Source organism: Denticeps clupeoides, chromosome 1 (assembly GCF_900700375.1).
Source record: "Denticeps clupeoides chromosome 1, fDenClu1.1, whole genome shotgun sequence".
NCBI lineage: Eukaryota > Metazoa > Chordata > Actinopteri > Clupeiformes > Denticipitidae > Denticeps > Denticeps clupeoides.
Window position 1 is genome coordinate 40062379 of NC_041707.1, and position 12275 is coordinate 40074653.

A 12275-nucleotide genomic window follows, 5' to 3' on the forward strand; every position below is an offset into this window, starting at 1 on the left:
TCCAAGGGCGCGTTACCACGGAGCCCTGAGTACGTGCGCATTCAGAAACACGCCCACAAGTTCCCTGCTGATGCAGTTAAAAAAATGCCAATGTAATGCTAGTTATGTCTATAAGCAAGCATCAGTATTAATTTAATAATGAAAATAATTAATTAAACCAAAAATCTGTTAGTGCACAGTCATTACGTGTTTTGTTTTTTTTCACATATCAACGAATCAGCGCCTGGGCAAACTGAAAAGCAGGCCTGGAGCCTGACCCAGGCCCAGAAATGGGGTGGTAGTAGCCTAGTGGATAACGCACATGCCTATGGATCAGTTTGAACCCAGGTTCAAACCCCACTTACTACCATTGTGTCACCTTCTCATTCAATGTGTTTTCTTTATTCTCATGACCATTTACGTTGGTAGATTCTCTCTGAAGGCATCAAAACTATGAATGAACACATGTGGAGTTATGTACTTAACAAAAAAGTGGAGACCTGACCTCCACAGTCAACGGACCTGAACCCAATCGAGATGGTTTTGGGGTGACCTGGACCAACAAGTGCTAAACACCTCTGGGAACTCCTTCAAGACTGTTGGAGAAGCATTTCAGGTGACGACCTCTTGAAGCTCATCGAGAGAATGCCAAGAGTGTGCAAAGCAGTAATCAGAGCAAAGAAACTACAATATAAAACATGTTTTCACTTATTTCACCTTTTTTTGTTAAGTCCATAACTCCACATGTGTTCATTCATAGTTTTGATGCCTTCAGTGAGCATCTAGCAACGTAAATGGTCATGAAAACAAAGAAAACACATAACACTTTCGGCCTCTGCTGTGTGTGTGTGTGTGTGTGTGTGTGTGTGTGTGTATATATATATATATATATATTCCAATGAAACCGCAACGTCGCTACATTGTCGCGCCGAGTGGGCGTGTCCCCCCATTCCGCGCGCGCCCGCACTACACGACATACGCTCGCGAGAAGACGCGCGGTTTCGCTTTCGTCGCCAGACTCGGACCCGCCGCCGCGTTCTGCCCGCCATGAAGCTCCGCGGTTCCGGCGCCTCGGGTCGGTACCGGGCCCCGCGGTGAAGCCCGTCTGGGTAAATACATTCTCTGTTATCTATATATGAAAAATTAACAAACTTCTACGGTCATGTTACGACACGGGGGAAAAAAAAACACCCTCCTCCGCGATCTCCTCCCCGCAGCTCTTCTCATGGCGGAGAACGAGTTCGCCTGCGCCGCCGCGCTGCGCGACTCCGCGCTGTCGCTGCAGCCCACGGTCCGCCGCGTGTTCGGCGTGGCGCTGGCGGTGGACGAGGGGACAGGCGACGCCCAGATCTGGCTGCAGCTCCGGGGCCGCGACGCCGACGTGGGAGCCGCCACGGTGAGGATTAAAGCCCGCAGTGAATTTCAAGTTAAACTCCGAATCCTCGGCTTCTTCGCCTGGTTAAGTGTAATTTACTGTCAGTACAACAATATACCGTGTATTGAAATCATAAAAGAAAGAAAATATATATATTAGTATATAATACATAAGTATTACAAAATGTTTTTTAACTAAAACCTAATAACTGTACAGACTATAGAATAAAATAGTAAAAACCCAGAAGACCCGGAGCCATAAAAAGTCGAGGCTCGGCCCGTAAATGTCACCAACGAACATTTTATTTCTAATGAGACTCGTCACGATCACGTGCCAATAAGAGCCTCGCGCAGAGTGGGCGTGTCCGGTCGTGACGTCACCACGCTGCTGCTGTAGTTGTTGTTGTGGTGAGTCGAACCTTCAGACGTCGCCCCCCCCTCCAGAATATCGTGATAAACTTTTGTTATTGCTGCAATCTTCAATTTTTTTTTTTTTTAATCAATGCATAAATTAAATGTTGGAATTATGCCATTTAATATTGTTTACTTAAATTAATGCACTGCTTCTGAAATAGCTGTATTAATCATGAGATGAAAAAGAACCACGACACCTTCTTACACGAGTAAAAACAGTTGCATCAGACCCCATGAGGGTGATTTTCCTCAGCCAGTCGTGCGAATGTCTGCAACTTTGAAACGGTTGCGGAACTTTTTCAGGTTCAAATTCAAATTTTATTTGTCACATACATAGTCATACACGGTATGATATGCAGTGAAATGCTTTTAGCGACTGCTACAGACCACAGTATTGCAAATGTTGCAAGTAAACAATGAACCAATATGCAAATATTGCAAACATAACCAAATATTACACTTTTATATCTTTAACATAAAATATGTGTAACAGGTAGCGTGAAGGTGTGCAAATGAGTGAAATTCAATGTATATATAAAGGGTAAAAAGAGCAGAGATTTTGTGCAAAGTGATTTTGTGCAAAGAGTCCAGAGTGGTTGAGAGTGAAAGTGCTGGAGTGTATTGGAGTTGTATGTACTGTTGTTGTTGAGAGCTTGGACAGCCTGCGGGAAGAAGCTCCTCCTCATTCTCTCTGTGTTGGACTTCAGGGAGCGAAAGCGCTTCCCTGATCGCAGCAGGGAGAAGTGTCCATTGTTGGGGTGGCTGAGGTCCTTCACTATCTTCCTGGCCCTGGTACAACACCGTTTTCTGTAGATAGATTGAAGGTCAGGGAGCCTGTCCTGCATGGTGCTGTTCCTGCACCAGGTTGAGATGTCTCCCGTCAGGATGCTCTCTATGGTGCAGGAGTAGAAGTTCCTGAGCACCTTGGAGGGCAGTCTGAAGTCTCTCAGGCGTCTGAGGTGGTAGAGACGCTGCCGGGCCTTTTTCACCACGGTGTTGATGTGACAGGACCATGACAGGTCCTGCGTGATGTAAACACCGAGGTAATGGAGGCTGTCCACTCTCTCCACTGGGCTCCTGTTGATGACAGGGGTCTGGTAGGTCCTCTCCTGCTTTGTACTGAAGTCCACTATTAACTCCTTTGTCTTGCTGACGTCCAGGTGGAGATTGTTCCTCTGGCACCAGTTCACCAGATTTCCAACCTCCTCCAGGTAGGCCGTCTCGTCGTTGTCAGAGATCAGGCCCACCACGACAGTGTCGTCAGCAAACTTGATGATGGTGGTGGAGTTAGTAGTGGCTGTACAGTCATGGGTGTACAGGGAGTACAGCAGGGGGCTCAAAACACAGCCCTGGGGGCTCCAGTGCTGAGGGTGATGGAGGTTGAGACATGTCCACCCATCCTTACTGCCTGTGGTCTCCCGGTTAGGAAGTTGGAGATCCACTGACAGGTTGAGTATAACGTTGTTTCCCTGTATGCTACATGCTATTGTACGTTTGTATAAAGTCTGTTTCGGTTTAATTTATTAAAACCCCACACCTTACTCGGCACGTCGAGTGTTTGTGTTTCTCTCCCGATTCCAACCGCCGTGGCACGACAGTCGTCGTTGGAGATATATATATATATGTGTGTGTGTGTGTGTGGAATATGGACATTTGTGGTGCGTATACAGCGGTGCGAGTATTTGGTGCATACGGCTGGAAGTGTATTGATTGTTGAGTTTAACGGTGTTCCTGGTGATGCCGGTGCATTGAGAGCTCTGACTGCTCTGAAGGAGCTCTTGCAGCACCCGGCACACGTTTGTCTTGTCTTGTGTGTCCTGTTTGAAATATCCAACATATCCACTTACATATCAGGCAGTGGTGGCCTAGCGGTTAAGGAAGCGGCCCCGTAATCAGAAGGTTGCCGGTTCGAAGCCCGATCCGCCGAGGTGCCACTGAGCAAAAGCACCATCCCCACACACTGCTCCCCGGGCGCCTGTCATGGCCGCCCACTGCTCACCAATGGGGATGGGTTAAACGCAGAGGACACATTTTGTGCTGTGCTGTGCATCACAATGACAAATCACTTCACTTTCACATTATACTGTGTATCTTGGTAGCTACCGATTGTCCAAGTTTTTTTGTTTTTTTTTATTGAAGTGGTTGTCATTGTGCAGCACAGCACACAGTGAAATGTGTCCTCTGCTTTTAACCATCAGTGGGCGGCCATGACAGGCGCCGGGGAGCAGTGTGTGGGGACGGCGCTTTTGCTCAGTGGCACCTCGGCGTATCGGGATTCGAACCGGCAACCTTCTGATTACGGGGTCACTTCCTCGTGCAATGGCTGAGCCCCACCCTAGGTGAACCACCTGGTGATCCACCAATGTCATTAGAGTCGTCCTCACTCTGTCCATTTACTTTTACATTGTGTACAGATGCTTCTATAGGTCTCAAAATGATTTAAATATGTAGTGTAAATACAGATCGTAGAACATAGCATTCCACTGTAAAATAAAAATACAGAGCGACTTACAATCAGGGACAGGGACAGTCCCCCCCTGGAGACACTCAGGGTTAAGTGTCTTGCTCAGGGACACAATGGTAGTAATTGGGGTTTGAACCTTGGTCTTCTGCTTCATAGGTGCGTGTGTTACCCGCTAGGTTACTACCTCCCTAAACATGGTTTCATTGTTGAATCCCCTCAAAGCACAGTTTCTCATGGATCGTCGTGATTGTCCAATAAGAGGTCGGGCTCAAATGATCTGCAGCTGGCTGAGAAAATGTCCCTCAGGAGTTTTGACTGCAGCTCTTTCAAGACCTTTGGTCGTCCACAAAACTAAACAGTCGTGCAGATATCTTGCCAAGCACCTGATTTGACCTTTGCTTTCACTTTCCGGCAGCTGTACGTGAAAGGCGTGGTCAACCAGGAAGAACAGCACGAGATGCCGTACCCTGAGGTCCTCCACTGCGTGTTTGCCGGCGCCCGAGGGCTCTTCATGGATTGTCTCATTAAGATCACATCTGCTCACATTACGGTGAGTGATGGAACCAGACAGAATGACAGACATTCTTACCATAGGTGCGGTGAAGTTTGGGTGAATGAACTGTTTGTGGTCGTCCTTGTTGCAGGTGGGGTCTCCAGGTTTCCTTCTCATCTCAGGTCTAGCAGAACCGGTGGTCCAGGCGTATTCCCTGATTATGGACCTGGTGGAAAGGTTTGAGGCCAGCCAGAAGAAGCACAACGAGGCGGCTCTCTCAGCAACTGCCGAGTCCCTGGACTCCCGAAGAAGCTTCAAAGCCCTGGTGGAGCACTGGGAGGACAGGCACACGCTGAACCTGCTGGTGCTTCCTGCTTCAGTGAAAGAGGCCCTGCTAGAACTTGTGAAGGAGTCGGGTCTGGAAAATCGACGGAACTCATCAGGACGGGGCGAATTTAACGAGAACCAGGACAAAACTGAAGCAGATTTAATGCATCCCGAATTGAGGAGACTTTCTATGAGGGACCACAAAGATCCACGGACCCCAGACGCTCTTCTTGAGGTTAACGGGCCTAGCCTGGGGAACAGGGGCATTGAAGATGAAGACCCCGATTCTTCTGCCCAGGGCTTTATGGGGGAGGAGAGCGAAGGAGACAAAACGGATGCTCCTGAAGCCTGGGAGGAGGAGGTGGACGAGTGTATGCGGACACCTGGTGCTCAAGACGACTTCAAACTCCTGCTGGAGTTCTTCACAGCCATGGGTTACGATGAGGACGCCGTGCTGAGGGTTCTGTCTCGGGTCAGAACAAGGGAGGCCTACGAGATTCTCGAGCTGGTTGAGAAAGAGCAGAGCAGCGCGGGGAGCCAGACCCCGCCAAGCGAAGAACGCGGTCTCGCGCGTCAGTCCACCGGGTCCGAGGTGGACAATGGCAGGACTGGATCGGAAGAGAAGGATTTCGTTCTGGGCGTGGTGGAGAGGGCGGCTGCCACCTGTGGCTACACCGAGGAGCAGGTGAGGGAGGTCTACAGCAACTTGCCAGAGCTCAGCTTCCACCAGCTGATCGTGGAGCTCCAGGGTCAGGACAGCAGAGGCTCGGAGAACCCGAAGAGCAAGGGAAGCTCCAGCTCAGATGCCAGGAAAAGGAAGAAGGCCAAGCAGCGCTTGGAAGAGGACTCAGCCGGCCGAAGACAAGAAGTCGTTGAGACAGTTAAGGACGTGGTGGACAATCTAGGTAGCTGCTTCATCGAACACATGGAACTTGAGAGAAATATTATTGCGGCCGCTTATACGGACAAACCCAAAGGCCGTCCCACCAAACCCGAGTTGGTCCGAATCCAGCAGAAGGTCACGCAGGGAGCCAAAGCATCGAGCCAGAGTCATCCTGGGAGCTCCGGTGGCGCCGGTCGAAACACGCAGACCCTTCCCGGCAGTGGCCAGGCTCAGAGCCACAGACAAGACAGTCGAACCCCCGTAAGAGGCCCGCCTCAGGCCACCTACCCCGTCTCCGAAGGTCCGTCCACCGGCAGAGGCCAGCGGCGACCCTTCAGACCCCTGCCGGCAGCGTCCTCCATCACAGGAGCTCAGCGCTTCGTGGAAGGCCTGCAGGTCCCGTTCGAGCTCAAGCTGACCGACGACCCCGGCGACCCGGGTCTGCGGCAGGTGATCATCGATGCCAGCAATGTGGCCATGAGGTACGGCCGGATAAGGGCGTCTACTTTTCAAGTAGGATTTTTCATGTGAAGTGTGAAGTGATTGTCACTTGTGATGCACCGCAGCACAGAATGGGGTGCACACAGTGAAATTTGTCCTCTGCATTTAACCCATCACCCTTGGTGAGCAGTGGGCGGTCATGACAGGCGCCCGCGGAGCAGTGCGCTTTGCTCTGTGCCACCTTGGCGGATCGGGATTCAAACCTGTAACCTTCTGTTTACGGGGCCGCTTCCTTAACCGTTTGTTGTTGTTGTTTTTTTTCCTCAATTTTTCATATTTTCCATCGCCACTGGAAAATATAATCGCTTATGTTCTCCACATCTGCATCTAGTGGAGATTGTGTATCTTCACATTCTACCTATTTGCAAAAAAAAAAAAATGGTATAATGGTGGCATCAACCGTGGTGGGCAGTCACTCACGAAGGTTTTACGTGTATTACGTTAACCAGAAGGCAATATTTTAGATTTATTCTTGAGTTCATCTTAGGAGTTTAGTTTCATGCTTCTCCTGCCAGTTTAGCAGAAATACCATGTGATGGTACTTCAGTTTACACGCTAAAGGTCCAAAGTTTTAACGCGCCTCCTCATTTACGAGTCTTGCCATTTTTATATTACAGAACATTGGTCGGATACCGTATACACCATATATACTTAATATGGATATTGGATATTGTTGGTTTGAAAATATTCTCAACCGTGCCTCATGACATCACATGATGACTATTATTAACTATTTGCATAAATTTCTCTTTGCACAAATTCTAAGGGAATATAGAGCTACTGCAATGCATTGCAAATACACACAGCAAACAATAAATAGCATATTTTTATGTATTTCAACAGAATTCCTCCAAAAATTTAGAAGAAACAGTAAATAAGTGAAGAAATTTGCCCACGACTGATATAAATTGATATGAACTCTCCTTTTGCCTTCGCTGTAGCCACGGCCTGGGGCATTTCTTTTCCTGCCGAGGCATCGCTCTGGCCGTGCAATACTTCTGGAACAGAGGTCACCGCAAGATCGCTGCACTTGTGCCCCAGTGGAGGGAGAAGAAAGATCCCAAGAACAAAGGTACACTTTTTTTTTTTTTTTTTTGTCAGGTGTCCTATAGGCAAAGATCGGTCTCATCAAAAAAATAAATCCTAAAATGAGACATTAGCTGAGGTTCCAGTGCTCGAAATTGCAATGAATATGTAATAACCTCTCTTTTTTTAATCTTTTTAAATAGAGCAACATTATATCACTCAGCTGAAGGACCTTGGCCTGCTTTCTTTCACTCCTTCCAGGGAGGTCATGGGGAAGAGAATCAACGCCTATGATGACAGGTTCAACACATAAATACATAAAACAACATATGTTTAGAGTTAAAAGTGATTGTCACTGTGAAACACTGCAGCACAGGACACGGTGACACAACGTGACATCTTTAAAAACGTGAGAGTGAAGATCTGGAAAATCCGACAGTCTTGTGCTTCCCGTGCTTCATCCTTCCTTTTCCTTGTGTGTAAGGATCATGCTGCAGCTGGCTCAGAGGACGGACGGCGTCATTGTGACCAATGACAACTTGAGGGACTTGATTGATGAATGTGATGAATGGAAAGACATCATCAAGACAAGGTAGAAGGTTCATGCCTGCGTCCACCTTTCTACAGTTCTTAGTTTGTCTGAAGATGAACAAGCTGCTGTGGTTCAACCTTTCCAGGCTGCTTCAGTACACGTTTGTTGGGGACCTCTTCATGGTGCCCGATGACCCTCTGGGTCGATCTGGACCCCATCTCGACATCTTCCTGCACGCTCAGCGAAGGTAAACGGAAAAATGTCCTTTTATTGGGGTTTCTGGATATTGTTGGTTTGAAAACATTCTCAACCGTCCATCACGACATCACATGATGACTACGATTAAGTATTTGCCTAAAATTCTCTTTGCAAAAATTATACGGGAATATAGAGCTACTGCAATGCGTTGCAAATTATTCATTCACACACACACATGATTAATAACTTAACAAAATGCATTGAGGGCTCGAACCCTGACTGTTTGACTGGATATTAAAAGTCTAATACTTAAACCGTTCACTTTCAATTCACTTGTTTAATCCGAATAATTCTGCAAATTAATTTGATAATAGCAACTCTACACCAGTGATGAGACGTTTAAATCCCTCGAGCTCTGCTTTGTTACTCCTGATCCTTTATAATAATTTTTTTTTTATGTAAAAATCTGTAAGTCATATACTTTAACATACAAAGTTGTAGGCCTGCGGTAACTTCCTCACTGGACGTAGGTTCTTATGGTCTGTACAAAACCCGATGGTGCTCCTTTCTAGGCTGGAGAGACAAGAAAATGGGATGAATGGATCTGTTGTGCTCCTGATCACCCCTCCAGATCACGTGGTCTCTCCAATTAGAAGCACCCGGCCTCTGGATTTATTCAACCACCCTGATTCTGGGTCTTGTGTGGCACCGTGGACCATAATGAACATTTACATTTACAGCATTTATCAGATGTCCTTATCCAGAGCGACATACAATCAGTAGTTACAGGGACAGCCCCCCCTGGAGACACTCAGGGTTAAGTGTCTTGCTCAGGGACACAATGGTTTTGAACCTGGGTTCTTCTGGTTCATAGGCGAGTGTGTTACCCGCTAAGCTACTACCACCACTGGTAGCAGTAGCCTAGTGGTGCGTCTACGTGAGGGACACAAGATGGACAGGTGCAGGTCAAAGGGAGCATTCAGAGCTAGCTGGACATCAAACGCTGATAGGGCACAGGGGCACGGGTGTAAAAAGACTCTCTCACGGCCCAGTCAGTAGACAACAAATACCACCTTCTGTTTAGTAAAGCAACCATTCAACTTGTCCAGCCCTGGAATTTAGTTCTAATCCAGTGATGATGCAAGATCATGATTTTTAAATAGCTTGATGTTTAGTGAAGTGAACCTCAAATATTTTTTTGTTTAAGGCAAACTTACATATAAGTGGTTTAAAATATCCTTCATAATTTGTTATTAAAAACGAATCAAAGTATTTCCTAAGCAGGAAGTTCATTCCACCATCTAGTGTTCCACATTACTGAGCACCGTCTGTGTTTCAGGGCCAGTCCTGCAGCCAGTCAGGCCTCGCTCGGCCACCCCGCGGCCCCCCGCGCCCACACTGCTGAGAGGGGCGTGGCGGAAAGCTCCCGGCTGAAACGGGGCCTGCTCCAGGTGTTCCCTGGCCAGGAGAGCGTGGTCATGCTGGCGCTGCAGTGCAACCCCACCGCGACGGACGTCGGCCAGCTCTCCAACTACATCCTGGAGCTGCAGGGTTCCGACGGGAGTCTCTAGTGCTTCCCGAACCGAGTTTGTGTACCTTCACGCAGCGGCACTTTACGCATAAATTCTTCATGCTCATTTCAAAATGCATTTTTAAAAATGATAAATGCAACGTTTTTAATGTGGTGTAGCGGGTTTGATTTTATTGTTCTTTCTTTTTTTTTTTTATCACTCTCTCTCCGTACCCGCTTAGTCCTACTCATCCTGGGACACTGTTTACTACAGTCCATTTCTTATTAATTATTTTGCAGCAAAATTAAAAAATATTTTTTTCTAATTTACGGAGAAATTTTTTTAATTTGTGTTTCTATGTCTTCAAATATGTATTTTTTTTTTTATTGAAAATTGTTGTGGATCTAGTAATGATGAGTGTGTTGCTTTCAAAGTGCCTTACATTCCTGTTAATTAAGAAGGCAGTGAACACTGGCGACGCCCTGCAGTCAGCTGGAATGTCTGACATTAAAAGGACGAGAAAAATGCTGTGGTGTTGTTTCTCCAGACTTCTACACGCCATTCAAATCCAGAACTGCAGTCTGGAAAATGAAGCAAATTAATTAAAAATAAAAGGGAAAAAAAAATTGATTCCCTTCTGCGCGCTGTCAGGAGGACCTTCTCCATACGGGCAGATGTTCCTACTCCGATCAATACTCTTCATTCCATCATTCCAGCTCAAAAAATAATAGAGCCCATAACGGTATAATATCCCATGATGCTTCGGTCCTTGGTTTGCTTACAAAGTGAAGACTGGCCTATGCAGTAAAAATTAAACTGTATTTTTCTTTAAAATTATTTAACATACGTGTGACTTTTTTTGTTCCTGGAATTATGCGTAAAAGAGCAAGTGGTTTATTAACTCGCTGGAAATATCTGTATCGCGGGACTGACTGGGTGGGCAGACGTGTCTCTGGCGGCAGGAGAGGGTGGTAGTAGCCTAGCGGGTTACACACTCGCCCATGAACCAGAAGTCCCAGGTTCAAACCCCACCTACTACCATTGTGTCCCTGAGCAAGACACTTAACCCTCCAGTGTCTCCAGGGGGGGACTGTCCCTGTAAATATGTCTGTGAAGATTCTCAGTCATCCAGGTGAATTTGTCTGAAAGTTGAGTCATGGCAACTGGTCTTTCTTCCTTTCATGTAGAGACGTTTCATGCTGCATCCAGATTGACAAAGTTCTGGCGTCCCTGTAACTACTGATTGTAAGTCGCTCGGCCAAAACCGACAGATCAGTCAAGAACCGAAGCGAAGTCGGAGTGAGATTACGTTTGCGGTGACGTTCTTAATTTGGGTGTCGACACATTAGTCTGCAACGGACACCATGGCTCCATTATCAAAGTTCCAAAATAAAGTTCTTACAATGATCTTGTGGAAGAGTTACAGAACATCAACATTCTTTAAACGTTGAATCCCTGCATCAAAGTTGAATCCCTGATCTTAATTTTGTTTTAGACATTTACAATGGACTCCTATATTTGACTTTTTAGCATGCAGTCCTGGTTCTGAGGTGGTCCATTGATCAATTATTCAACAATTTATTGCATGCTTTATATTGTTCTTTTTTTTTTTTTTTTAGTAGTGAAACAACATCTCACATTTCTTCATTGCATGTCAGACACATTCTGAATTGTTGGTAAGAACAAGACCCGGTGTTGTACAACTACAATAAAAAAGCTGTTTTGCATCTGACCAGAAGTGCAAAGACAAACATGCAAAACTGCATTTTGTTGAACTGGGAACTGGGCTTGTCTACAATTCGGTGCCAAAATTCCAGGAGCAGGTCATCATTCAATCCTCTCATATACAACGGAGGCCGCTCCCACTGCAGTAACAGCAGAAAAAGAACTCCACATGTGTTCATTCATAGTTTTGATACCTTCAGTGAGAATCTACCAATGTAAATGGTCCTGAAAATAAAGGAAACACATTGAATGAGACAGTGTGTCCAAACTTTTGGCCTGTACTGTATATGCCTCAAACTGATTAATGTTCCTTCAGACAATGACAATAAAGATAAGATCTTATCTAAAATTCTCCAGGACACAGATTTCTGATTCGTTTTGATGAATGACATTTATTCTCCAACAAATACAACAAGTACAACTCTTCCTCGTTCTGTAGGTGATCTTCTCAGGATCGGTGGACTGTGCGATTGTACCCTCCTGTACGATACTGAATGTTGGTTTTTCATCCATCTCATGCTGCTACCTCTCTCTCTCTCTCTCTCTCCATGGCACAACACTGTTCACTTATCTAATTAATGCCACTTCATGATACCTGTCACATGCCTGTTGTGTATTATTTTATATGTTATATATATTTACTTTTTCTGCACTATTACTACTGTTCTGTTCTTAGAGCTTGCTTTTAGGACAAAATAATTTCCCTCTGGATAAATAAAGTTTTTATATATTATAATACAATTTTTATTGTATGTTTGTTAATTTATTGCCTGCGGGGTCCAAGAAACACTCCCCCCCCCAAGAAACACTCCCCCAAGAACAATTGCACGCTTTTACGCGCTCGGCCG

At 46.1% G+C, this 12275-nt stretch overlaps 1 protein-coding gene across 1 annotated transcript; it reads left to right on the forward strand.

Moving 5' to 3' along the window:
• The first annotated feature begins 963 nt into the window (after positions 1-963).
• khnyn (KH and NYN domain containing) lies at positions 964-10227 on the forward strand. The gene is made up of 9 exons (XM_028984965.1): positions 964-1088; positions 1197-1375; positions 4647-4781; positions 4876-6416; positions 7377-7507; positions 7665-7761; positions 7946-8053; positions 8139-8240; positions 9531-10227. Exons 2-9 carry the CDS (start codon positions 1205-1207, stop codon positions 9760-9762), a joined length of 2517 nt encoding a protein of 838 aa, XP_028840798.1. The 5' UTR covers positions 964-1088; positions 1197-1204; the 3' UTR covers positions 9763-10227.
• The last annotated feature ends 2048 nt before the right edge of the window (positions 10228-12275 follow it).